Source organism: Anoplophora glabripennis, unplaced genomic scaffold (genome assembly GCF_000390285.2).
Source record: "Anoplophora glabripennis isolate ALB-LARVAE unplaced genomic scaffold, Agla_2.0 scaffold539, whole genome shotgun sequence".
NCBI lineage: Eukaryota > Metazoa > Arthropoda > Insecta > Coleoptera > Cerambycidae > Anoplophora > Anoplophora glabripennis.
The window spans coordinates 130,660-155,394 of NW_019416773.1; the positions used below are offsets into that span (position 1 = coordinate 130,660).

General features: G+C 31.7%; 2 protein-coding genes across 2 annotated transcripts in view; one reads left to right on the forward strand and one right to left on the reverse strand.

Moving 5' to 3' along the window:
- Positions 1-7,578, reverse strand: part of LOC108911881 (TBC1 domain family member 23) — a 13,508-nt gene extending 5,930 nt beyond the window's left edge. Inside the window, exons 1-4 of the mRNA XM_018716951.1 lie at positions 7,457-7,578; positions 7,206-7,314; positions 5,802-6,816; positions 1,471-1,922 (exon numbers count right to left, since the gene is read on the reverse strand). Of these exons, the coding sequence (XP_018572467.1) occupies positions 1,471-1,922; positions 5,802-6,816; positions 7,206-7,314; positions 7,457-7,485 (1,605 nt within the window). The 5' untranslated portion in view covers positions 7,486-7,578. The remainder of the gene's footprint in view (positions 1-1,470; positions 1,923-5,801; positions 6,817-7,205; positions 7,315-7,456) is intronic.
- Positions 7,579-9,450: 1,872 nt separating this feature from the next.
- Positions 9,451-24,735, forward strand: part of LOC108911887 (tyrosine-protein phosphatase 10D) — a 31,621-nt gene continuing 16,336 nt past the window's right edge. The window contains exons 1-5 of the mRNA XM_018716962.1: positions 9,451-9,750; positions 21,222-21,465; positions 21,581-21,865; positions 21,925-22,300; positions 22,485-22,672. Coding sequence (XP_018572478.1) covers positions 9,697-9,750; positions 21,222-21,465; positions 21,581-21,865; positions 21,925-22,300; positions 22,485-22,672 — 1,147 coding nt within the window. The 5' untranslated portion in view covers positions 9,451-9,696. The remainder of the gene's footprint in view (positions 9,751-21,221; positions 21,466-21,580; positions 21,866-21,924; positions 22,301-22,484; positions 22,673-24,735) is intronic.

Below are 24,735 nucleotides of genomic sequence, written 5' to 3' on the forward strand. Positions count from 1 at the left end.
TATGTAAAATATAATTATTATGTATAGCAAATATATCGTATTATCCTCGCGAAGATTTGTACCCTTTATTTAAAATCCATAAATCATGTGAACAGGTTAAATAACGAGAAAATAATTAAGTTAATTTAGTTCTAAAGAAATGAAATGACACTCGCGCCCATCTCTAGTCCATCCGTCGACATCGGTTGCGTTTATCGAATTCCTATTGGTCAGAATTCAAACTGCAGCCCTGTTATGAATGGAGCGTGAGTTGGACTATTCTATCATGTGCGTCGCCTGAGGATATTCGTTACATTGACTCCTAATTTCCAATTAAAAGAACGACACTATTTTTAACCGAACTTTATTTAATAAATATGTAGTATACAATTTCTGATTTTCTAAATATTTTATAACGCCTAAAAATGTATGTACCGTGGAATTTTCGTGAATTATCACGTAAATTTCCGATGTATACCCGACACGCCACTGCGTCATGGGTAATGTATCTAGGTTTATGAATGACATATCTATGTCCAAGGTTAAAGTCACAAATTGTCCGCTCTCTGTTTATAACCTGAGTATCCAATCATGTTTTAACCTTAAACCCCTGTATACCAAATTTGGCGCGAATCCGTTATTTTTTGAAAATTTGGTCGGCCATCTTGGATCCGCGATCTTGAATTTTGCAAAATTGACGTCGGATCCGTGATCAGCGACCCCGTATACCAAATTTGGCGCGAATGTTATTTTTTGAAAATTCGTGATATCTGACCTTAATTGACCAGTTTTATAGGTTAGAAAAAGAACCATCAATTCTTACCGCGGATTCACGTTCGGCGGGGTCTTAACCATATAAATGAACATTTGAATACCTATAGAAAAAAAAAAATTTTTTGCACTTCCTAGCACTCGTGAATTTTTGCTATTTTTGCCCTGTTTTTTGAGGTTAGAAAATTCCTGTGATGTGATAGCTCAATTCTGACACCGGATTCGTAATCAGGAAGCAAAAATACTACGAATAACATATGTTGCATGAAAAGTACAGACAACTTTTCTTTTTTTGTGTGGCTGTGTTATTAATTAACAACCTCTAAGAGGTTTCAAGTATTTCCCCTACATGATTTTATAAGGATATAGAAATTTCAAGACATTTAAAAATATATATATATGTAAGTTGCTGGATTCGACATGTAACCTACAAATTGTTTCCCATAATATGATTAGTAAAAGATTTACTACAACTGGATACATTTCATTTGAATTCTGAATCTGAAATGCGCAAATAAAAAAAGGGCACGATGTAGAATGAGATAGAAATACAGGCAGCAGCAGTATACCTATAGTAAAGGTATACTCCCTGCTCCTTACCAAATGAATTTGGTTTACCTTGACATACTATAATGATCACCCTGTATACAAACATTCAAATACAATTTCATTAATTATCCAAAAAGTGAATAAAAAGTAACATAAATCTTGTATACATACCTCAACATTTGCAACATTATCATGATCATCATCAATACTAAAAACAGGTGCAACATCTCGATACCTTTTCCCAATCTTATCGCTACTGGAAACATGTCTTTCCTGTATGGGACTGCTGTTTGGATTCACAATATAATCGATTAGTTTTCCCTTAACTTCCGCGGACTTCGATTTCATCGCTGCAGATATCTTTCCAAACAAATCTGTGGACTGCCCAGATTTAACGCTGTTTTTCAACAGGTAATTAGGGGCACAGACAATACAATTCCTTGGATTATGATCCTGTAGGAATTCGTCAATATTGTCGGAGAAATAATTATGGATGGCTATGTACCCTCCAGTGAGTAGAGACACGTACTGAGTGTGCTTCTGCAGGAAAGATGCCACAACCATGTGGGTATATTGATCCTCTTCGTTACGACCTGAACCGAGGAAGCATAAGTGCTCCCCACCTTTAACAAATAGAGTTAAAACTGTTAAATACAGGGTGTCACGTAAGTATCTAAGAATATTTTAGGTGATTCAATGAAACATTTTAGGTTCCTATAAATCTATATCCTAAATTTATGAAATACAGGATTTTATTTTTTCAAAAAAATATAATATTTACATAAATATCTAAATACGTTTGATGCATACTGATGAAACTTGGGCTAGTGATTTAAATAAATGAAAAAATTCACTAAATTTGTAGACAGTGCAATATTTGAATAAAAAAAAATGTAATATTTTGTCATTGAATACTATTTTACAGTAAAACTTAAAGCGAACTATGCAAGAAATTTCACTAAATAATAATGCCCGAGTTCCATGTGACCAGATTGTTGCTCAGTAAATTTGATTTTCTCAAGTTGGTGTTTCAGATATTACCAAGGATAATTCACCAACTAGGATTAGATTAAATGTCAATCCAGAAGCGTTTGTAATTTTTCGTGTTTTTATTCCCATTGTTTGTACAATTTAACAGTGTTTACCAATAATTTTGGAGCTTTCCTACGAATTAATCTTTGTCTGCTAAATTGAAACAAAAAATTGTTCTTTTCAGAACAGCGAAAATTCAACGTTTTTACGCCAGAACAAGACGCATTTATTTTAATGGCACATTTTCGCAGTGGTACACAGAACGAAGGTGGAAGTTGGTTTTATTCTATGCAAACTGCATGGAACAATTTGTTGAAGCTTTTCCTGATGTTAATATTGTATATAGTGGGTTTAAAAACCACAAATTCCTCCTTATTAAAATCTATAAACAAAAACATTGCATCTGTAAGGGCAAGTCGACGGGCAGACCTACTGTTTTAACAGAAAATGTTGAAGATATTCGACAACGAATAGTGCGAAGTACTAAGAAACCTGTTTCGCAGTTATCTACTCAAATAAGCACTGCGATAAACTTGACATAACTTGAATTATGTACATTTTTTAATCTAAAGCTAAAATGAAAAAATTATAATTTCATAATTTTGAAAATTTTTTAATACCATTAGAATATATTTTTTTATCAACATAAAATTTTACAGCTTCGCAGTGATCAATTTGTGTATTTGCAAGAAATATACCTATTACACTGATATAATATCCATTGGTGGGATATTGGGACTTGTCACAACGCATAAAGAAGAAGCACTCCTATAAGGTTTATGTTGTGCAAGAGTTATGATCTCCTGATCACAACCAACAAGTACAATATTGTCGATGATTTAATGAACATTTAAATGACAATTTATTAGACCTGATGTTTTATTCCTAGAAGGCATGGGTACAGTCATCTGGTTATGTAAACAGTCAGAATTATAGAACTTGGGCTCCAGAAAATCCACATAATATTATTGAAACATTACATCCTCAGAAAATATGTAACTGGGTAGCCGTTTCAACAAGTTGGATAATACGCTCAATTTTTAATAATAAATAAATGAAGAAAGATACCATAACATTTTACAACAAGCCCTGGAACATGATGATGAACTGCAGCATGGGTATTTTCAACAAGATGGAGCTACAGCACATACTGCAGCAGAAACTATCTTCAAGAATTGTATGGTAATAGGCCGATTCCATTTCAAATCATGCAGAGCTCCATGTGGACCTGTCATCAAGCTACTCCAAAATATCTTTGCATTGTTTTAGGTCAAAAATAAGGGGACCCCTATTTTTTCTTTTTCCTCTCAGATCCATAGTTCCATCTATTATGTACTCGGAAAATGCATTGCTGAAAAGAAAAATTTAAAAAAATTTTCCAATTGCATTTTGATTGCTTATTTTTTTATTTTTTGACACGTTAAAATAATTCTTATTTCAACCTGATAGAGGGAATGTAGCCCTTCAAATCTACCTTTTCAAAAATGTGAATAAATGCATTGTTCAGAAGAAAATGCATTTTGCCGGGCCCCTCGACTCGTGCGAATTGTCACTTTTGTATCGCGACTTTTGCGATTTTTTTGCATTTTCGCGGCCTTTACGGCCACGACACTACCTTATCAGTAAGAAATTGTTTCATTCGGTCATCTGTGTTTATGTACGTAGTTACCGCGACATGTAAATATTAACCGCATTTTAGAATTTAGCGTCACTGTATGCCTGACTGTCTTGTTGTCAACATGTCGGCTATCAATATTTATTCAGCAAAGAGATTGAAGTGTCCAGATTATTCAAATGTTCAAAAAAAATGCGTATATCAGTGTAGGAATCTGAACTTTCAAAAAATTATGCTGACTATTTGCAAATAAAGTTCCAGAATGAAGACATTGCTGCAACTGATAGTATGTGTAGCAATTGCTATTAATTGAATGGAAACAAATGTTTTATTTTATTCACATGTTATTGTAGTTTTTTTATTTTTAAGTTTTATACGATAAAAAGCAAAAACCGCAAATTTCAGAAAGATAGATTTGAAGGTATTGGTACTATTAATCTCCAAAAAAATTTTGGGAGCTAAAAAATATGGCCTTTTTGATACAAATTTTTTTCAAAGATGTACTTTTTTGAACAAATGCATTTTCTGCCGAATAATGCATTTATTCACATTTTTGAAAAGGTAGATTTGAAGGGCTCCATTCCCTGTATCAGTTAAAATAAGAATTATTTTAATGCGTCAAAAAATAAAAAAATAACAGGCAATCAAAATGCAATCGGAATTTTTTTTTTTAATTTTTCTGTTCAGCGTTGCATTTTCCAAGTACATAATAGACGGAACTATGCGTCTGAGGAAAAATTAAAAATAGGGGTCCTCTTATTTTTGACCTAGACCTAGAATAAAAAAAATATTTTGGAGTAGCTTGGTGACAGGTCCACATAGAGCTCTGCATGATTTGCAAATGGAATCGGCTAATAGATTGATTACTAAGGATTTGTGGTAAGATAAGACAGCAAATGAACTTGAGCACAACGAAGGTGGTCGTTTTGATCATCTATTATAAATTTGATTACTATAATAAATTTCTGATAGCTTAATAAAAAACTTTGTGTTTATGTCAAATTAACGATTAGTAAATAGTAATCAGTTGATTCTTAATTTAATATTTAATACACAAATAGTTTATAGATGAAGTATGACGCCAAAATCAACAGTTTGGTTATATTTTTCTGAATTGAGTAAAAATCATTATAAATGTAACTTTTGCTCAAAAACAATTTTTAAGGATTCCAGTAGGATGAAAAAACATTTAAATAAGTGTGTTGGCTGTTCGGGTAAAATTAGAAACCAGTTTATAAAAAAGAAAAAAGTTTAAAGGTAGGTAATAAGTAAAATATATCGACACATTCATTAGAATAAAAGTAATATTTTGCTTTGTGAACCCTCAAGCAGTGACCTGTGAAAACATGACGTCACTCATAAGTGCCTTATTAGATTCGAGGTCAAAAGTACTTCACACTTTTCCGAAATGTGCCCATCTTTATTTTCAATTTAAAATCGGATAAAAATTCAAAATATCTTTGCGAAATATGATTAGTTTGTAAGTTTAAATATAAAAAATACTGTTTTTCTATCGAAGAAACACATTTTACAGATTAAAGTTCAAAATTTGTAAAGAAATGTAATATGTACTCCACTGGACTTAGGGAATTTTGTGTTAATCATTGCATTCAGTGTAAGTTTGGTTGCCTAATAGTGGTGGTTACGTAGGACACAGGCATTTATGAATTTTTATTTGATTTTAAAAATTTCTGTTCAAATTATAAGATTGTTCCTATTAACGGATACCACAAACCATAGTTTATCATGTTACGACTGTGCACCAAATTCATTATTTTGTATTTTTATAATAGCTAATGAACATGACATACATTTTTTCAACAATATGTTAAAGGTATTTGTAATGTTCACTTACCTGCACTAGAATTGTGTGCTAAAGCTTGTCTCTGTGCACTTAGAAGGCCCTGCACTGCAGTAGCAAATGCGCTAGGTTCTTGCAACATTAAGTTACAGTCTAAATGAAAAGCAGTTGGTAAATGTCCAGCATTATACTGTTCGATAGGTCTGCAATCCACCAAAAAGAATCTTACAGCATCAACATTCGCAGTGTCATGGGCCGAATTTTCAACCAACTCGTGCACGGATACTGGTAAACACAACGCCTGAGATACTAACAATGTATTGTCCCCTCTACCATTATACAAAGTTTGCATAAGATCGTTTCTAAAAGAAATTGGTGTTTTTAATGCGTAGTATTGTGCAAGCGTGCAAAAATCAGATACATCATCTGCTTCCAAACCACAAGGCATATTTGTAAGACAAGTTATTATCTTTTCTCTACTTTCCTCTTTCATGGAAATTATTTGGTCGCGAGCATTAACAACCATTATTAAAGATAAGAAGAATATGAAGAATGGGTCAGATTGCTGAAAGTAATAATCCCACATATTTATAACTACTTCTAAGTTGCATGTAGCTGCAAATAATGATTGAAACCAGGAGAGGCAATATTTTTCTGGGGTTATTCTCTTTGTGTCCAAAAATGAACACAATTCTGGATCATGGTAAAGTAACAGCAGCCGCAGAATGTGGAAGGCATTGCCCTCATTTTGACAGCTTTGAGGTATATAGGTATCTCTTATTGCTTCAAATAAATTATAAGTGGTCGATCGTGGTGCTTTAAGAGTAAGTATGGGTAGTAACAATTCTATCCATCCATTATTACGCACATAGGGCACATTTCTACTTTTACAATAAAATGTAAGAATGGATTCCAGGTCGGATATTACAGAGAGTTTGTCTTCTTCTTCATTGCCTAATTTTGACACAAAATTTGTGCAATCTTCTCTCAGGACAGTCTGATTTGGTAAGTCATAAACTTCATTAAAATGATCTAACTGACTGCCCTTGTCTCGGACATCTAAACATATCTAAAACAAAAATTTACTATTTTAAATATTATAACACTGTCAGTAGACATTATTTCTTCACATAATTAAGTTCTACTTGTTGGCAGCAAATAATTAATATCTGCTGCCACTCCATTTGTATCATAAATAATTACATTTAAACTTGAATTATCTACATTAACCATGATTCATTTGATTACCTACTAAAAAAAATTGGATCGATGTTTTTATTATTATTTTTTTTAATTAATTAGTTTGATAAACTTTTTAAATAGTTGAGAATTTAAATACGGCCTATTCCATTAATATGTTAATATTCAACAGCTTGAAATTTTCAAAAGATCGTATTAAAATTACATTTAGATGTCCGCAGCATATTAAAAGAGAAAATTTTAAACAAAATATCCTACCTGCCAAACTTCAGGCCTTAAGTTTTCTGGTAAGGCTTTGCCTTTACAGATGCAATAAATATCTGTAGCTGAACATTCCTCCAAAAGTGCGTTTTCCAAGTCTATCACCCTAGTAAATAAACATTGTTATCATTATTTTATCTAGTATTAAAATTAAAGATCATTTAGGCCTATTTATGGTGATAGTTTGTAACATAGGGAATTATATAAATTGATTTAAAATAGAACAGAAGTAAACACATATCACTTACCAATGATTGTCGTCATCCGAACAAGCCATTTTGACATATTTTACTACAAAATTTATTATTTTTCGTGCATTATAACGTGTCAACAGTGACACATAAAACAGGTGATAAAATCATAAAATGACTTTTTGTAGTGATAAAAACCATAGACTTCATAGTTGTGGATATAAGAATTCGAAGTGTTTCATGTGTAAAGATCGACGATTCCAGCATTTTTAGCGCCACCTGGTAACGAATATTAGGATTATTTCGAAACGAGCGCCGCACCATTATTCCATGGCTAGAAATTGGCCTCAATGATTTGGGATCGAGGGGGATTATCCTTCTTTATCCTGCCTCATCTCGTGTAGGCCTGGACAGCCTTCGTAGGTGGGCCCCATCCGTCGTCTACCCCGACCGCAAATGCGGCCGGTGTAGGCGCTTTGTGGGACCTCCTTTTGTCCTGGCTGGGCCCCGCCGGCTAGGGCCCTTTCTTCAGGTGCTCTTCTTACTTCGCCGGTTCGTCTGTGTAAGTCCAAGACAAAATTGTAAAAAAAGCACTTAGAGCATATACTACTGGAGGCAGCGTCTAAGTGGCCGAGAGTGTAGCAGAGGTTTAGAGAGAGATAGGAAGGTATCCGCGATAATTTTTAAGATGCAAGCGCACCAAGCGGCGAAAGCAGTAAGCTCCGAAACAAGGTAATTTTGACATTGCCGTTCGCGTTTACACATTCATTTGAACAACATTTGTCTTATTTGCCATTATTATTAGTAATTTTGTTATCAAACTGCGGTTATTTGACTTTTGTGTTATTTTATAGGTTTCAAATATTTCATAAATAAATTTTAAGGCAAGTATTTATGTCTATTTTATTTGTCTCTAGCATTACAATTTATTGTACATTTTATTATGTTATAACTATGAACTTATCCGTTGTAGAATACATTTCCTATTTACATATATGCCAACGAAAACTCTCGTTGTATATCAGAAGGAGAGGCAGTTTTTAAGGCTGATCATGTGCATGTGATACTATATGGGAAAATTGGGCTAAGTTAATTTAAATTTAGAAATTTATATTATGTCTGCAAACTAGTGCCCTTACTTACTAACAACCCCCATGAAATTCAGGGAGTATTATCTATCGGCAATAATATTTTGAACATTTCTTCAATGGTTTGATGAAAACTTAATTCTGGATATTTCTTGGACCATGAAGAGCAACCTTGAACTGAACAATAATAGTTTGACAGTTTCTTCTTTCTATCCATAATTGCTGAAATTTTCCTCACACTATTTTCTTAAAATAACAGTGTTCAAAAAACGAACACTAAATACAGTTTTAAATAAAATACAAAACGAAATGTCACACACAGAAGAAATGTTTACCTTGTTTCGCTAGTATCACTTGTCTCCGCCAGAGGGCGAGCTCTTAGCTGCATTCGCGAATATGCTATATCTCTAGCAGCACGCGATTGCATGTTGCTAGAGAGAGATAGCAAATTCACTCATATACGTCTCTCTCTCTCTAAACCTCCGCTATACTCTCGGCCACTGAGTGAGACATGCCTCCAGTAGTATATACTCTAAGGTAAAACATATATTTTTCTCCCTTTTTTTTGTTCAATTCTTATAGGTATTTTGGCTTTATTTCCTACAAGTATTTACAATTATTTATTGTCTTATTTATAACCTACAAATTGCCTATATTTCATAATTATTGGTTTAGTAATTTCTTTAATTCCAATTATTATAGTACATTAAACTAATTAAATATAATTTTATCATGTACTTTAAAAGACGTAAAGTATCATAATTTAGTGAGACAGAAACACTTATTTTCGATAAATGTAATAACGTTTATGTAAACCGAAAATCCAAAAAAAAGCGGGAATTTTTCACTCATCTGGCAGCACTTAATATTTTAAATTTTACCTGTTGTACCGCCCTCTACATCATGATTTTTTTATCTTTCTACCGTTTTGTGTTTCTACCTATCCATGAGGTCAGACAGAAGTAGTGGGAAACTGTCAACGAAACGAAAGGAGAATAGAATATTAAGCAATGGCGTAAGAAAGTGTTGAGCTTTTAAAATATCAAATCATGCATGTTTCTAAAGATGTGCAAATCTTACAGCTTGCTTAATGGTTCAAATTATAATACTACCTTTGCTTTACGTGTTACTTGTGTTGTTTATAAGGTGTAAAAGTTGATGTGTACCTGCTTCAATTCGCATAAATATCTGCATCTATGATTTTTAATTATGACGACACGGTGCATTTTTATTTTATTTACGACAAGCTTTCTGTTTGTTAAGGTATGTATACCCTACTGTTACGTTTGCTTTAATTTAACATGTCAATTCGGGAATTGGAAAATGTCTTGAGGGCAAAATTGTTGGGACCTGTTGCTTTTTAACAATAAAGAATTGCATTTACTTGTTGCTTAGTTTAGTGCATTGAAATATTCCATGTGATCTAGTGTAGTACACGCATAAATTCCTCTAAAATAACTTTCTGCTCTATGAAAAGTAGAACACATGTAAAACAATACATATGTCTTATAGGATAGGTATACCTCGCATTGTATCCGCGAAAAGTTTATTAGACATGTATTAGTGTTGCTTGAAAAGTAAACAATGAAGAAATTTGCATAAGCATGACGACGAATTTCTTTTATGTGAGAAGTTAATTATGCCTACCTATTTATCTGTTAGTTGCTCTATAAATTCCTCAGAACTGATTTTTAATTCATATAAGTTTAGGCCTACATTTTTTTCATCTTGTAAACATTCATTCAATTGGACTTATAAATTGTTTATTGCCCTGCTTATATTTTTACCAGAATTACTTGAGTAGATACTTGGGAAAAATTGCAGTGTTTAGCAATCGATAAAGGTAGATTTTAAATAAGAATTAAAATATAAAATGAGATTTTAAATTGACCACGTTTGATCTTAAGGTTTACACTTGCCGAGACCTTGCTTTAGCTAGCAATTAGTAATACATTTTATTTTCTGCTGTTTAACTATACAATTTTTGTTAGTATTGGATGCTTATTTTAATTTTAAATAATAAACACAAATATTGGATGGATAAATTAATATAATTTGCATTAAGGTAAATTTTTTTTATCAATTATTGAAAGTAAGTTAATTTTTTGAAAAAATAAAAATTCTTGATTCAAAGTCAAAAGTGTCACTAGTTTTCGATAAACAATATGTTGGGATTAAAAAAAAAGTATGTATGTATGTCATTTATTCAAATATCTGAAGATTCTTAGATTCTTAGATGATTGAAACTGGCCAATAAATTAAAGCCAAAAATTAATTAAAGTCTTAAGTATACAAATCTGTATATCTGTAATATTTAGTTAGCTATTGCTTTTTACAATTCAAATAAACCATTCACTTGAATAAATTAAAAATATCTAAAATTATTTCTTTAAACCATATTTTTATGTTTCACGAGCAAAATATATGTTGTTTATAGACTTGGAAAATAGGTGCTCTGTATAGGAACATACTGTTATTGTGTAACATTGTTAATTAGTTATATTAACTTTTAAACAGTTTACATAGTACAGTACTATTTAGATACATTATAGTTCTAGAAAAATTTGTTGCAAAGCTACACATTAACTCATTATAGCAATGATTAATGATTTTTAAAATGGATTGTGGTTTTGTATTTTTTTAAATAATTAATTGTTCTTTGTAACCTTAAACATTCAATTCCTAGTTATTCAACAAATTGAAGTACTAAGAAAAATTATAAATCATAATAATTAAATTTTGTTTAATGTTTGTATATGCAGAATAACAGTATTGTAAATTATACTTTTCCTTGAACTGTCTCTAAAATTTCACTTAATAAAAATATATCAAAGTTAAACTACAAATTTTATAATGACCACATGGGTATTTGTGTTGTGTGCATATAAGATATTTATAGAAATTTGAAATACAGGGTGTTTTGGGAAAATGCCATACATTTAGGAGCTGATAGAACACGAAAAAATAAGACCTATTGTCTTCTGTTTTTTAGATACAGGGGCATCAAATACAATTTCTTAAAATCAAATTCCATATCTTTTTCATCAAACAATGTAATGCACTGGAATATGGTACAGGTAAAGATGTTCTTACGACATTAAATATGTCAGCAGTCAGAATTAGTTTTTGAAAATTTGATAGAAGTCCACAACTACAACCTTACCTTGACATTATATAACAGTTATAACACAGATTAAACATTTTTTCTGATGTGTTTCATATATGTATTATAACGTAAAATTATATTGCTAGTTGAGTTTGGGACAGTCAATTGCGTTTTTCTCAAAAATCGTGTATTTTGAACGATTTCATCAAGATTTTTATATAAATTAAAATTTGACATTGTAGTATACTATACACCATAAAAAATGTCACCGGGTAAGGTTGTAGCTGGCAACCTCTAGCAAATGATCAAAAACGAAATACTGAATACACTATGCTGTTTTTTTGGAAAGGGCAGAGCCCTATAGGAAATAAAATGTTCTTATTTTTTGATATTTTATAAGTCCTTAAAGGGGGTGGGTCGATTTGTGCAGTTTTTGCCCCATTTTGTTTTTGCGATAAAAAATGTGAAAAATTCCTGTAATATCTACTACCAAAAATGAGTCGATCTGACCCGAAACGGACCACCTACTCACCACCCAGTTTCCCTGTAACACCCCCGCAAATACTGGAAATACTGTCACTAGATAACATCATTTTGGAGAGATTCGGCGCTGTAAAACTGGATAACTCGCCTCAATCACCGTATCCTTGGGTTTTTGGGGTTGCTGATCACGAATCCGTGGTCCATTAGCCTCCACTAGATGTATTTCAAGTTCATTTGAAGGTCAAACTGAGAAAACGCTGATAAAAAAACAAAAAATATATCTATGGGTTTCCGGGGTCGCTGATCACGACTCCGGGGTCCATTAACCTCTGTGAGATTAGTTTCGAAGTTATTTGGAGGTCAATCTGGTGGTCCCATTTCATTAGTCTCCATCAGATAAGATTCAAATTTAAAAATAGTTCCTTAGGTTTTTGGGGTCACTGATCACGAATTCGAGGCCCATAGATATATTTTTATGTTTTTTTATCAGCGTTTTCTCAGTTTGACCTTCAAATGACCTTGAAATACATCTGGTGGAGGCTAATGGACCACGGATTCGTGATCAGCAACCCCAAAAACCCAAGGATACGGTGATTGAGGCGAGTTATCCAGTTTTACAGCGCCGAATCTCTCCAAAATGATGTTATCTAGTGACAGTATTTCCAGTATTTGCGGGGGTGTTACAGGGAAACTGGGTGGTGAGTGGGTGGTCCGTTTCGGGTCAGATCGACTCATTTTTGGTAGTAGATATTACAGGAATTTTTTCACATTTTTTATCGCAAAAACAAAATGGGGCAAAAACCGCCCAAATCGACCCACCACCTTTGCAATATCTCTTTCCAAGGTACCCTGTATAATAATTTAAACTTATTTTATTTGTAACAAGGTATCGCCAGTTGAATATTTTTATACTACTGATTTAATTGAATGTATTCTTTGGAATACAACAAAATAAAAAGAAACGGAAAAAATTAATTTAAAGCATTATCAGATCTTGTTTTTTTTTACATCAGTTTATGATGATTCAGGCAACAACCAGGAATATAGAAACATTATTTTGAGCTGCATTTCAATTTCAATTACCTACTGTATTTGTTTGGTAATAATAAATATGAATAATTTATTAAAATTATTATATTTTAATATTCACACAGGTTGTTGTTGTTAACACATTTGAATCAATCACCTTATTTTCACCTTCATTTTTTCATAAACATATGCCGTTACCACCATTTTGTTGACTTGTTTGATTACAAATAAGTAAAACAAAAATATTATTTCAAGTTTATATTTTGTATATTATTTTTCAGTTAGTACTATTTACAATATTAATTTATTATACAAAAAAATTCCAAGAAACATTCCTACATTTTTTGTCGTACAAATTTTCTATACGTATGTAGTTATATCTGTCGAACAAACATTATGAGCAATGCAATTTATCCCGTTATTTTATTTTTTTAATTTATTTTTAGCATAAATGTATATGTATAAAATAAAGATTTAACAAATTGATATAAAACCTTGACAAACATGTAAAAAAACATCATGAGTGGTAATTATTTAAATACATATTTATGAATTTTATTTAAGTAAATTCTTTAGTAACGTGGTAAAGAACATATTCTGTTTCCTTCAAAATATATATTATAAATTAATTTGTACATTTGTATACAGGGTGTTACAAAAAGAGTGTAAAATATTTCAGGAGGTAATAGTATGAACCAAAATAAGCAGAAAAGTTTTAATAAACATGGGTCCGCAAAGTAACGGTTGCGGAGATATGGACCACTATTCGTTTTTCAAACATTTTATTTTATTAGGAATAAACCGACAAAGGAAGCTTTTAACAAACAAAAAACAAAGTTACAGAAGATGTTCAAAGTGCCCTCCGTCCATTTCCAAGCAGGCACGACATCTTCGTCTCAACGATATTCGAACTCTTTCGAAAACACCCTCCTTGGTTTGGATTTCTTGACACTTTTGATTAATCCGTAGCTGCAGCTCTTCCAGGCTATTTACAGGAGTACCATACACTAATGTCTTCAAATATCCCCAAACAAAGAAATCTAGAGGGTTCAGATCAGGCGATCTTGGAGGCCATAAAACAGGTCCGGCCCTTCCTACCCATCTATGTGGAAAAGTTTGGTGTAAATGCTCTCTAACGGCCATGGAAAAATGAGCTGGAGCACCATCATGCTGGAACCACATTTGTTGCCTCTGATTCAAAGGAATGTCTTCCAAAAACTCATACAGTGTGTTCTGCAGAAAGTTGAGGTAAGCAGCGCCTGTTAATCGGTTTGGTAAAACAACAGGACCTAGAAACCTGTCACCTACAATACCCATCCAAATGTTTAATGAAAAACGTGCCTGATGTCCAGATTCTATTAGAGCATGAGGATTTTCGTCGGCCCAAATATGCGTATTGTGAAAATTAAACACTCCATTTCTTGTGAACCCGGCCTCATCAGTAAAAAGAATGTTTGCAAGAAAACGAGGGTCTTCAGCATCATGACGTAGAAACCAGCGGCAAAAAACCAAACGTGCTTGATGATCATTTATTGGATTTAAGGCCTGTACTCGTTGCACATGGTATGGATAAAGCAGTTGCTCGTGAAGGATTCTCCAAACAAGAGGACCACTAATTCCTACCTCGGCTGATATTCTCCGCACACTCGTACCTGGATTCTGCTCTACCAGTGCTAGAATTTCTTCTTCTGCTCTAGGAGTGGATACCGACCTTGGTCTTCCGGATAAATGGCACTGTTTGCTCAAGGAACCGGTATCACGCAATCTTTGGTGAATTCTTCCAAACATGCGTTGTGAAGGAATCTGGCGATTTGGATAAGCGTCAACATAAAGACGTCGCGCTTCGGTGGCGTTCCCATTAGCACGACCATACATGAAATGCATGTCTGTTAATTCTGCGTTAGAGTAACCAGCCATAGCGAAAGAAAACTTGTGCACTGAGAACAACTGTCAAATACGTACTGTTTATTTCACTAAACATCAACCAACTATTATAAGAAAATACACAACGTTTTTGCAAAATAAAAAAAGGGGCTAAAAAACATAAAATATTCCATATCTTCGCAATCGTTACTTTGCGGACCCATGTTTATTGAGACTTTTCTGCTTATTTTGGTTCATACTATTACCTCCTTAAATATTTTACACACTTTTTTTAACACCCTGTATAAATATATACCTATCATAAGTAGTTAATAGACAAGGTGTTTCTGAAATAAGAGTGTTTCTTCAAAGGGCTATTGATTTATCTAAGTACAAATAAAAACTCGTTAGATTAACTTAGAAAGATGTTAACCACAAGGGGTCAATACACAAGAATTGATTAGTGCTTTTTATAACCAATGGAATTTCTAAGAAAATAGATCTCTTATTTTATTCTAAGAATGAGGAATTTTAGAGTTATGAGTTTTTATATGAACTTAAACTTACAAGTAATTAAAAAATGAGTAAAACTGTTAATTTCAACGTTATGTGTCAAGTCAAAACGAGTGTCAAAAGTTCAAAAAATCATTGACGTAGAAATTTGTATTTTTCCCTTAGAAAATCAGGAATGATTAAAGTATGATATGATAAAAATAAAGTACTACATAATCTCGATAATCCAGAATAAAGCATTTTCCTTTTTCAATCCGAATAATCGAGACTATCGAAAAATCATTGATAACAATTTAAGAAACAAGGAAAGAGATAAAATAATGCCTTAGTTATTATTATTTTTACCAATTTCGATAAAATTGACTTACTAAAAAAAAGTATTTTGCTTTAACTTTTACTGTTTACACTTTCCCTATCACTTATGATTCACAAAAGCGTGAATTTCTTACATCTGTGTCTTTGCATTGGGTGTCACAAATTGTAGCAATTAATATACCAAGTATATTTCTTTTGTATGGTGATGTATTTTGTACTAAATAATAATACCTGAAGATTCTGCACTTTCTTTTATAATACTCATTTTGCCTTTTAATTTTATAGTAATATGTTCATGTTTATTCGATGTGTTCAACTTGTTAACCATGATTAACTATATAAGTAACAGAAAAGGTACCCCATTTTTTTTTCTTTGGTCTGGTAGTATAAAATGTACAAGATGTTTTGGAAAAAGATACCATAAATTCAAGGACATCAAATTATTTAAAGTTTTTTTTCCTATAAATTATGAGCTTTTGGTCTTCGGCTTTTGAGATACAGGACGTTGAATATGAAGTTTTTAATATATAGGTATAAGTGGTATGGGTAAATTTTTGAAGATATATTTCAGACCAAAGACAATAACAGTAAAATTGCATAGGCAATGTTGTGCTGACTGTTTATAACTGAATCAATGTCATCAATGTAAAGTATGAAGAGTGCAAGACCCAAAATAAAATATTGTGGGACTCCCGTGAGCATGGGAGCGGTTGATGTTTCGGAATTTACCAATAGTGTTTTCATATTTAATCTATATATAAACATTAATTGAATACGGTTTTCTAGAAATCATTGGTATCAACTTTTTAGCATTACTCTTATGCCACTTCCATTCAGTTTAGTTAGTAGCTTTTTATGGTTCATGCAACCAAAGCTTTACTTAAGTCACAAAAAGTGGTCGTAGGACATTTGCCTAAATCTGTATAATTAATCAAATTGTCAAGAAAACTGTAAAGAGCTGTAAGCATATATCATTTTCTCAGAAAAACAGTTAATCTGTCAAGCAGAGGATATTCAAACAATTTATTAAATGAATTAGACAAAACTATTGGATGAGAATTTTCCATTAAATCAGTACTTTTTGTTTTTTTTTTTTTTGTATGTCAGAATCATTACCAGCTTTTAATATTTCCAAAAAGATGCCATTAGAAGAAGACATTAATCAAATAAGTCAGTGGTTCATTGAGTACATTTAGAACATATTTAGTTACCTATGGTAGATCATTGTCTGGTCCAGTGGTCGGGTCCAGCTGACCATTTAGGTTTTAGATTTTCAGTTTGAAGATTCTACAGTTCAGCTGAATCATAAGGATTCAAAAAGAAAGTAAAATGGTTAATATACTTCATTTCAGCAATAGAGTGGACTTCATCATGATGGATTTATTGTAGCATTTCCTTAGGAACCTTTAGAAAATAATAATTATTAAGAAAATATCAAATAAGGTATTATCAAAGACAATAGGATTTAATAAGTATGGTACAGCACATCTACAGCAAGGCTGGAATGCTGTGGTGTGTGGTGTGATGTGGTTCAATCTTTACCTTTGAGAAGTTGACTAACAGCTTGTACATGTCTTTTATTGAAATAACAGGATTGACTCTACTAACGTGCAGCTCGACATTATTTTGGGACATCAATCACCACGACCGAGTCCTTATTGTTCCGACAATTCTGATTCTTTGCTGGGATCTTCTAGTTACTTCCTTCCAAGTAGTAAGAGCTGTTGCATACACACCTGCAGGAGTGTTATTCTCTGAGTTAATAATTTCTGTCATTGTAGTTTTATACCTGAATTTTTATTTATTTGTATTAGAATATTTCTGCATTGTTGCCATCTGTGAATTTTAATTAATTTCATACTCAATTGAAAACATTGTTTGATTCCTCTACACACTTGAACAGTCTTGTTTCTTGTCTGTGTTGTTTCTATCGTCTACAGTTTTTTTGTCAACTTCTCTTGATGGTGGTATATATTTTATATAATTTTTTAGGAGTTTTTTATTTTCTACAAAAACTAACTGCTTTTCTCTTTCTTGAATTTTTTTTTAACATAAATTTGACATAATTTTAAAAATTATACATTTCTGTTCGAAAGACTTACATTTCAATCTCTCAATTTAAAAACATATACCAAAAATACAGAAAATTAAAAAATCAAAAAAATGGGAAGGACACAACTAATCAACAACTTCTTATATTTATAAGTCATCAATTATATGTACGTACATGAAAAACAAGTTAAGTGCATAGGCAATTTATAGAAATTACCAAATTTTTGTTAAGAACTTTTTAAATTAACATTTATTGTAAGTTGTCATATTTATATGAATTTGATTTAAGTTAAATAAATGTGAAGTAATAAAAATGAGTGGTAAACTTTTCTGTTTCGACTTTTTATGTTTATTTATTCATTTATTTGGTTCTTTAAATTGCCTTAGTGTTTACCTTTACCTCAGAAAGTTTATTGTTTTGGCACGAGTGTTCAGACTTTTATCAGTTAGTACCTACATAAAACACAATACAAATTTTTTTATTATTACACGTTCAGGCTGGAAGGTATCACAAATATCATTATGGTAGCAGCATTTTCAACATTAAAAAAAACTGTTGAAACTAAATTAAATGCTACTGAAGTTTGAATGCTTATTTTTCGAAATAAATAGTAAATCATTTAATCATTTAAAAATTAGAATGTAAAAATTTTTTAAATAAAAGAACAATTTTTACTAAATATTTTGCAAGGTGCGTTGTTTAAAAAAAAATTAATTTTAATGTAAAGATTATTACTAGTATCTTTCAACAACATTTTTGAATAATTTGGTCAAATCATTATACACTTTCAGTGAACTTAAAAGTTGGAAATATTTCTGGAATTTTTATTACTCACTGATTTTGAATTACTGTGTAACTACCTAAAAATGGAATGTTCACAATTTTTGCGATAATGATGAATAATAAAAAATTTTTGAAGTTCAGTTTTTTCGCGGATAAACATGAAAGATACCAAAAGTTCTGAAGGCAGCTACATGATTTGTTTTATGGTATATGTACTTATATGCCATCGAAAGCTAACAGACTCCATAAAAAATGTGGTAGGATAGAAATTGTAAAAGAAATATAATTCTTTGATGTCACTGAACTTTACATCTGTTAACTGATACATATTGCATATGCGTGATATTCTGAACATTTTAACGTTAGCTGTCTAAAAAACTTATATTCTATATAACTTTATTCATTTGGTACATTTGATGTCGATATGATAAATGTTTAAATTAAAATTAAAAAAATATAAAATTATTAACCATTTGCCGAGTGGTGATATAAAATCACACAATATTCCTAATTTTGTTATTAAACTGTTTTTTGCAGAACTCAAACACATTATCCTTATTTTTTGATTGGGTACATTGACTGAAGTAAAAATTTAAATTTTTTCAGATTTTGTGTTTAAGGTCTTTTAACAAAAATGGATTCTTTAAACTTTTGAACACTGCAAAACTTTATCAGCACACTGCATGTATTAACTTTTAGAAAAATAATAAAATAGGATATTTTTTAAAACAGTAAGTTTCTGTCATCCAATGTCTGTTTTGTAAATTGAAAAACATTTGAAGGATATTGAATAATTTTATATCCTGATAATAAAAATAATACTCGTATATGCTAATTAAGCACATATAAATGAAGAACACAATGATTCACCAAGCTGAGGGATAGGAATGTGAATCACAATATCGCATTGATATTTTCTTAACTTTTAATGGAATGTATGTATCAAAATCAGAAATTGTTAAAGCTGTTTTTTTTTTTTAATTCAAATCTAAAGTAGTGAGTAATATGCAGGGAGTCTCATAATTAGCCTGTAAAACTTCACCTGATGTTATATTTAAATATAACAAGTTTTAGTTAATGTGGCCCCAAAAATGCTTTCTCAAGGAAAACAGACCCTTGAAGATGCATCCTTGAGAAGGGTTTTTATTCGATATCTCCGTGACTGCTAGAAATAAATAAATAAAATTTTAGAGGTCTGCTATCTTATTCCCAACAAGGACAATTATTCTAAAATTAGATTTTAAAATAGGTAAAAACTAACGGGTGGTGGTAAAAGTTACAACTTTTATACGAAATTTAAAACTGTTACAGTTTTTTTCACAAAAAGAGGGTCTCTTATCGAACTCCGATTGAATATACTGTTCTTCAATTAAAATCGATCTTTAATTATCTTGATTGTGCTCCACTAAGGAGAGCCTGAAGCCCCTTTTTTTTCTTGTTTTTGAACAAGAATTTAGTGATGAAGTTGGCAGGCTAATCAAAGGACACCCGATTTGGTAATTTTTATATTTTCAAGGTCTTTTATGATTTTACTTGAAAACTATTGCAGTCTAATGTTTTAATTCTAGAATTTTAAAAATTTTGTAACAAACCTTTAAAAGAACTTCCCACAAAAAAGTTGCAGTAGTTTTTACCACCCAGTACTTTTGACTACATATTTCCAAATAAAATTTTAGAATAATTGACTACACGTCTTATTGAGAATAATATAGTAGGTATATCTCTAAAATTATATTGGTTTATTACTACAAGCTTCAGATATATTGAGTAAAAATCCTCATAGATGCACCTTCAAGGACTGTTGCTCCCTGAGGAAGTATTTTCAGAACCTGTTTTTTTTTTAATGTAGAATCCTAGTAATCAAGTTTGGCAAGCTAATATTATGAAACATATTTCCAATAATTGTTTTAGAACCATGTTTCTTAAAATTCCAAATTTTCTAAAAACTTGAAAAAATTAATAGAAAACTCTTACTCATACTTAGTAAATGTAATTGTTATATATTAGTCACTTTTTTGAATAGCGAGAATCCAAAATGTGTTAATTGTTAAGTTTAACAAAGTAATATAAGTTTGGTTAATATTTAATATGAAATAGAAATTTCATTAAATTTTTTTTTAAATATCTAATACCTATTAGAATGATTAATAACTAAAGTAGAAAGTTGTAATGTTGTCTCTGCGAGGAACTGCAAAATTTTAATTTCCTTACAACTGTTCAACATCATTAACAATACATGGCTGTTTCTAAGAATTTGAAAGATATTTGCATAATTAAACACAATTTGTAAAATATGTAGACAGATTTTCTTCAAAAATATAACATTAAGATAAAAGTATGCCAAAGCATTCTAAAGGAAAAGTTGGATAAAACTGTTCTGAACTAAAAACTAAATCTCTTACATATAGAAAATCAATAATGTTAGCAAGAATTTATTTGTATTACTAAATTATACTTAAAATATGAGTACAAAACCTAATTTTTATTTGTCTCACACTTCCCTGTCGCAAGATTTAACACAGTGATCTGCATGTTGCATCACAATGTTTATGTATACTTTTAATGTCCTTACTTTTACAAATTTTGTAGGTGATATTAGGTGCAGAACTAGTTATACACATTCCAGGAAATTTAGGACAAGATGGTGTAGTTTATAGACTGGATTATTATCCTCCATTTGGATATCCAGCTCCAAATACAACAATCGCATCAAAAGACATCAGAGATGTCATCAAATTCTCTCAAGCGTTACCGGGAACCAAATACGATTTTTGGTTGTATTATTCTAATGCTACGCATAATACTCTTACTTGGACAGCGAATTTTACTACAGGTAAAATACTTGTCAAAATTACGATAATAGCTAGACTACATGAATGCAAGAGTGCAAGGAATATTTTGCCGTGCACATAAAACAGCAGAAAGTAAAACCTTCGACTTTGCTTTAGTTCCAGACCCCCCTTCAGGCCTTTCGGTACAAGTTCGTAATGGAAAGTCAGCTATAATATCATGGGATCCTCCAGCACAAGGCAGCTTCACAAGTTTCAAATTAAAAATTAATCCTTTAGTTCACATTCCCGATCCAAAAACACAAACTCTTACAATAGAAAACGTAGATGGTACTCAATACAGGCTGAACGATCTTGTTCCTGGAGCAACGTATCAAATTCAAGCCTTCACGGTATTTGAAAATAAAGAAAGCGCAGCGTACACATCTAGAAATTTTACCACCAGTAAGTCATTCAATCTACCGAGTAGACAGTTCCAAATTTCAATACCTCTACTCTTTTAGAACCAAATACACCTGGTAAATTTATAGTATGGTTTAGAAATGAAACAACTTTATTAGTTTTATGGCAGCCCCCTTATCCGGCAGGTATATATAGTCATTATAAGGTTTCTATAGATCCACCAAATGCAAATGATAGTGTACTTTACGTTGAAAAGGAAGGAGAGCCTCCAGGACCGGCACAAGCTGCTTTCAAAGGTCTTGTTCCTGGTAGAGCTTATAATATATCTGTTCAGACAATGTCGGAGGATGAAATTTCTACTCCTACGACTGCACAATACAGAACCGTTCCTTTAAAACCTCAAAAAATCACCTTTGATAAAAGTAAAATGACACCTTACTCTTTTGTCGTTCATTGGGAAGCACCAAATGGAAAAAGGTAACACTAAATTCTATCCGGACAAAATGTTATAAGTAAATGTTTTTTATGTTATCTTCTATTTTATCTATAAGTTATTATACTTTAAAATGATTATTAAATTAATTAGAATTAATATAAGTATAATAATATATTTTGGGATAATGTAATTATTACTTCATAAAACATTAAAATATTGTTTTAGTGAATTTGATAAGTATCAAGTATCCATAAATAATGGCCGGAAGTCACTACCGGTGCCTAGACCAAAAGAGGAACCAACATTTTGGGAATTCAAAGATAATTTAGAACCTGGAAAAACGTATTCAGTAATCGTTAAAACTGTTTCTGGAAAAGTTACATCCTGGCCAGTGACTGCAGATGTGACTTTAAGTAAGTTAACAACCCACAGAATGTCCTTTTAAATGGTGTGAGATTGTTGTACAGATGTTTAAGATATTTTAAATTTCCAAATACTTCCAGGCAGATTTGAAAAATTTTCCAGATTTCCATTTTTCACCATTTCTCTTTTTTTTGGTATGATTTTTTCAAAAATTGTACACTGACTGTTATTAAATTTGTACCAAATGGGGAGCTTTTTTATTGTAATTAAAAAACTAGCAATAATTTTTTATACCGAGATGCGGGTTACTCGAGTACACTTTTCAAACAAAATTGTTTATAGAATATTTAAAAGGCAATAAATTGATTTGCAAAAATTGGGAATTTATATGAAATACCTTCCTCTATCGATTGCATATAATAATTATAACTTAACTTCAATATTTTCGGCAAAAGAAAATAAAATGTCGGTGTCTCAAGTTACCCTATCGTTCGGGTTACTTGAAAAACCTTATGCATTTACACATTTATTTCAAGTATGTGTTAAAAAAAGGTTACTTGAGACGGTTTTATTATTTTAAAAAAAGTTATTTATTCATATAAGGGTATATAAACGTAAAAAATTTAAAAAAACTTAATATTTCTGGCTATAACAAATAAAAATAAATATTCTTTGGTTCCAAAGTTATTGCACCTCTCAAGGTTTGACTCGAGGTGGAAAGTTTACAAATGAATTCATTTTTTTCTATTTCGCTCTCGTCAGGTACATCGGGGTTCCCTGCGGGAACATTCAACTTTTTCTTTTTGGATCTTTGTGGCTTTGATCATTTTTGCCAAATTGCGTTTCTTGGAACAAGTCCTTCAAAGAGTCATTTAAAGCAGAACTGTCGACAGTTCTGTCTTGCCTGGGGATTCTCTTTAATATGGCATTTCTATCTAATGGGACCAAACCTGTCGCACGAAAGCCCGATTTAATATTTTCTTCAAGTATGGCACCAATCTTGTTTAGTGTAGATTTGAGCAGACTTGGAAACATATCTTTCCTAATAGGACCCTTATTTTTCTGTTTCCACACTTTCAGAAGTCTTCTCCAAGTTTCTTTTATGGAACGAAAACAGCACACATCGAGAGGCTGAGTGAGATGTGTACTATTAAGAGGTAACGCGACAAAGCGAATGTTGTTGTCACTACATGATTTTATGACGTTTATTGAGACAATCGTGGCTCGCTAAGTTATCTCCAATTAGTAGGTCCATTTAGTTTTTTAAAATATGGAAGTGCGTTTTTAAAAAACCAATCTTTGTATAAAATCTGGTCGAATAATCCAGATTTGCTGAGGTTATACCGACATCCCTTGGGTCCACCTTCCCTCCATGTTTGCCATAGGTGTTCGGATTTATATACTACGTATGGAGGGAGAAGAACACCGGATTCACTGCAAGCAAATATTACCAAGGTGGAGCTCTTCGAGTGGTCTATAATTCTTTCGGCATGTTTAACACCACGACGGGCAATGATTTTACTTTGCCCGGGGTCTTTGAAGAAATTAGTCTCGTCATAATTTTACTAGGTTTTCTGTCAGTATGCCTTGCAGAATAACTTCTAATTTATTAAAATATTCTTCAAGTATGCGTATAGATACTTCTACTCTGGATCGCTTAATATTTTCAGATAACCTTGTAATTAATTAAGCTGAATGACTAGGAAATCAAATGCAACAAGGTGTAACTTGGTAACCCTAACCAGTTGTCAAGGGTAAGAGAAAGTAGTAAGGGTTAAAAAAACATTTTACTCACCTTTTTTCAATATTTTTTTTTTTGCATAAGTGGGCACTTGCTAGAAGTGTTATGCGTCATAAAAAGCCAGAGAAACCTACATAGGTACTTTTTTGTTGTTCAACTTTCGATTGATAGAGAGTGGGCAAAACATTTCTGAGAAAACGATTTTGTATCTCGAGTTACCACAACGTGCTCAAGTAACCCGCATCTATGGTATCAAAGTATACCATAGTCACACGTATTAAGAGAATTTTGGTATAAAAGAAAATGGCATTATATGTGCCAAACTAAAATTTAAAATACAGTTTTCAAAAAAAATGGGAATTTTTTTGACGG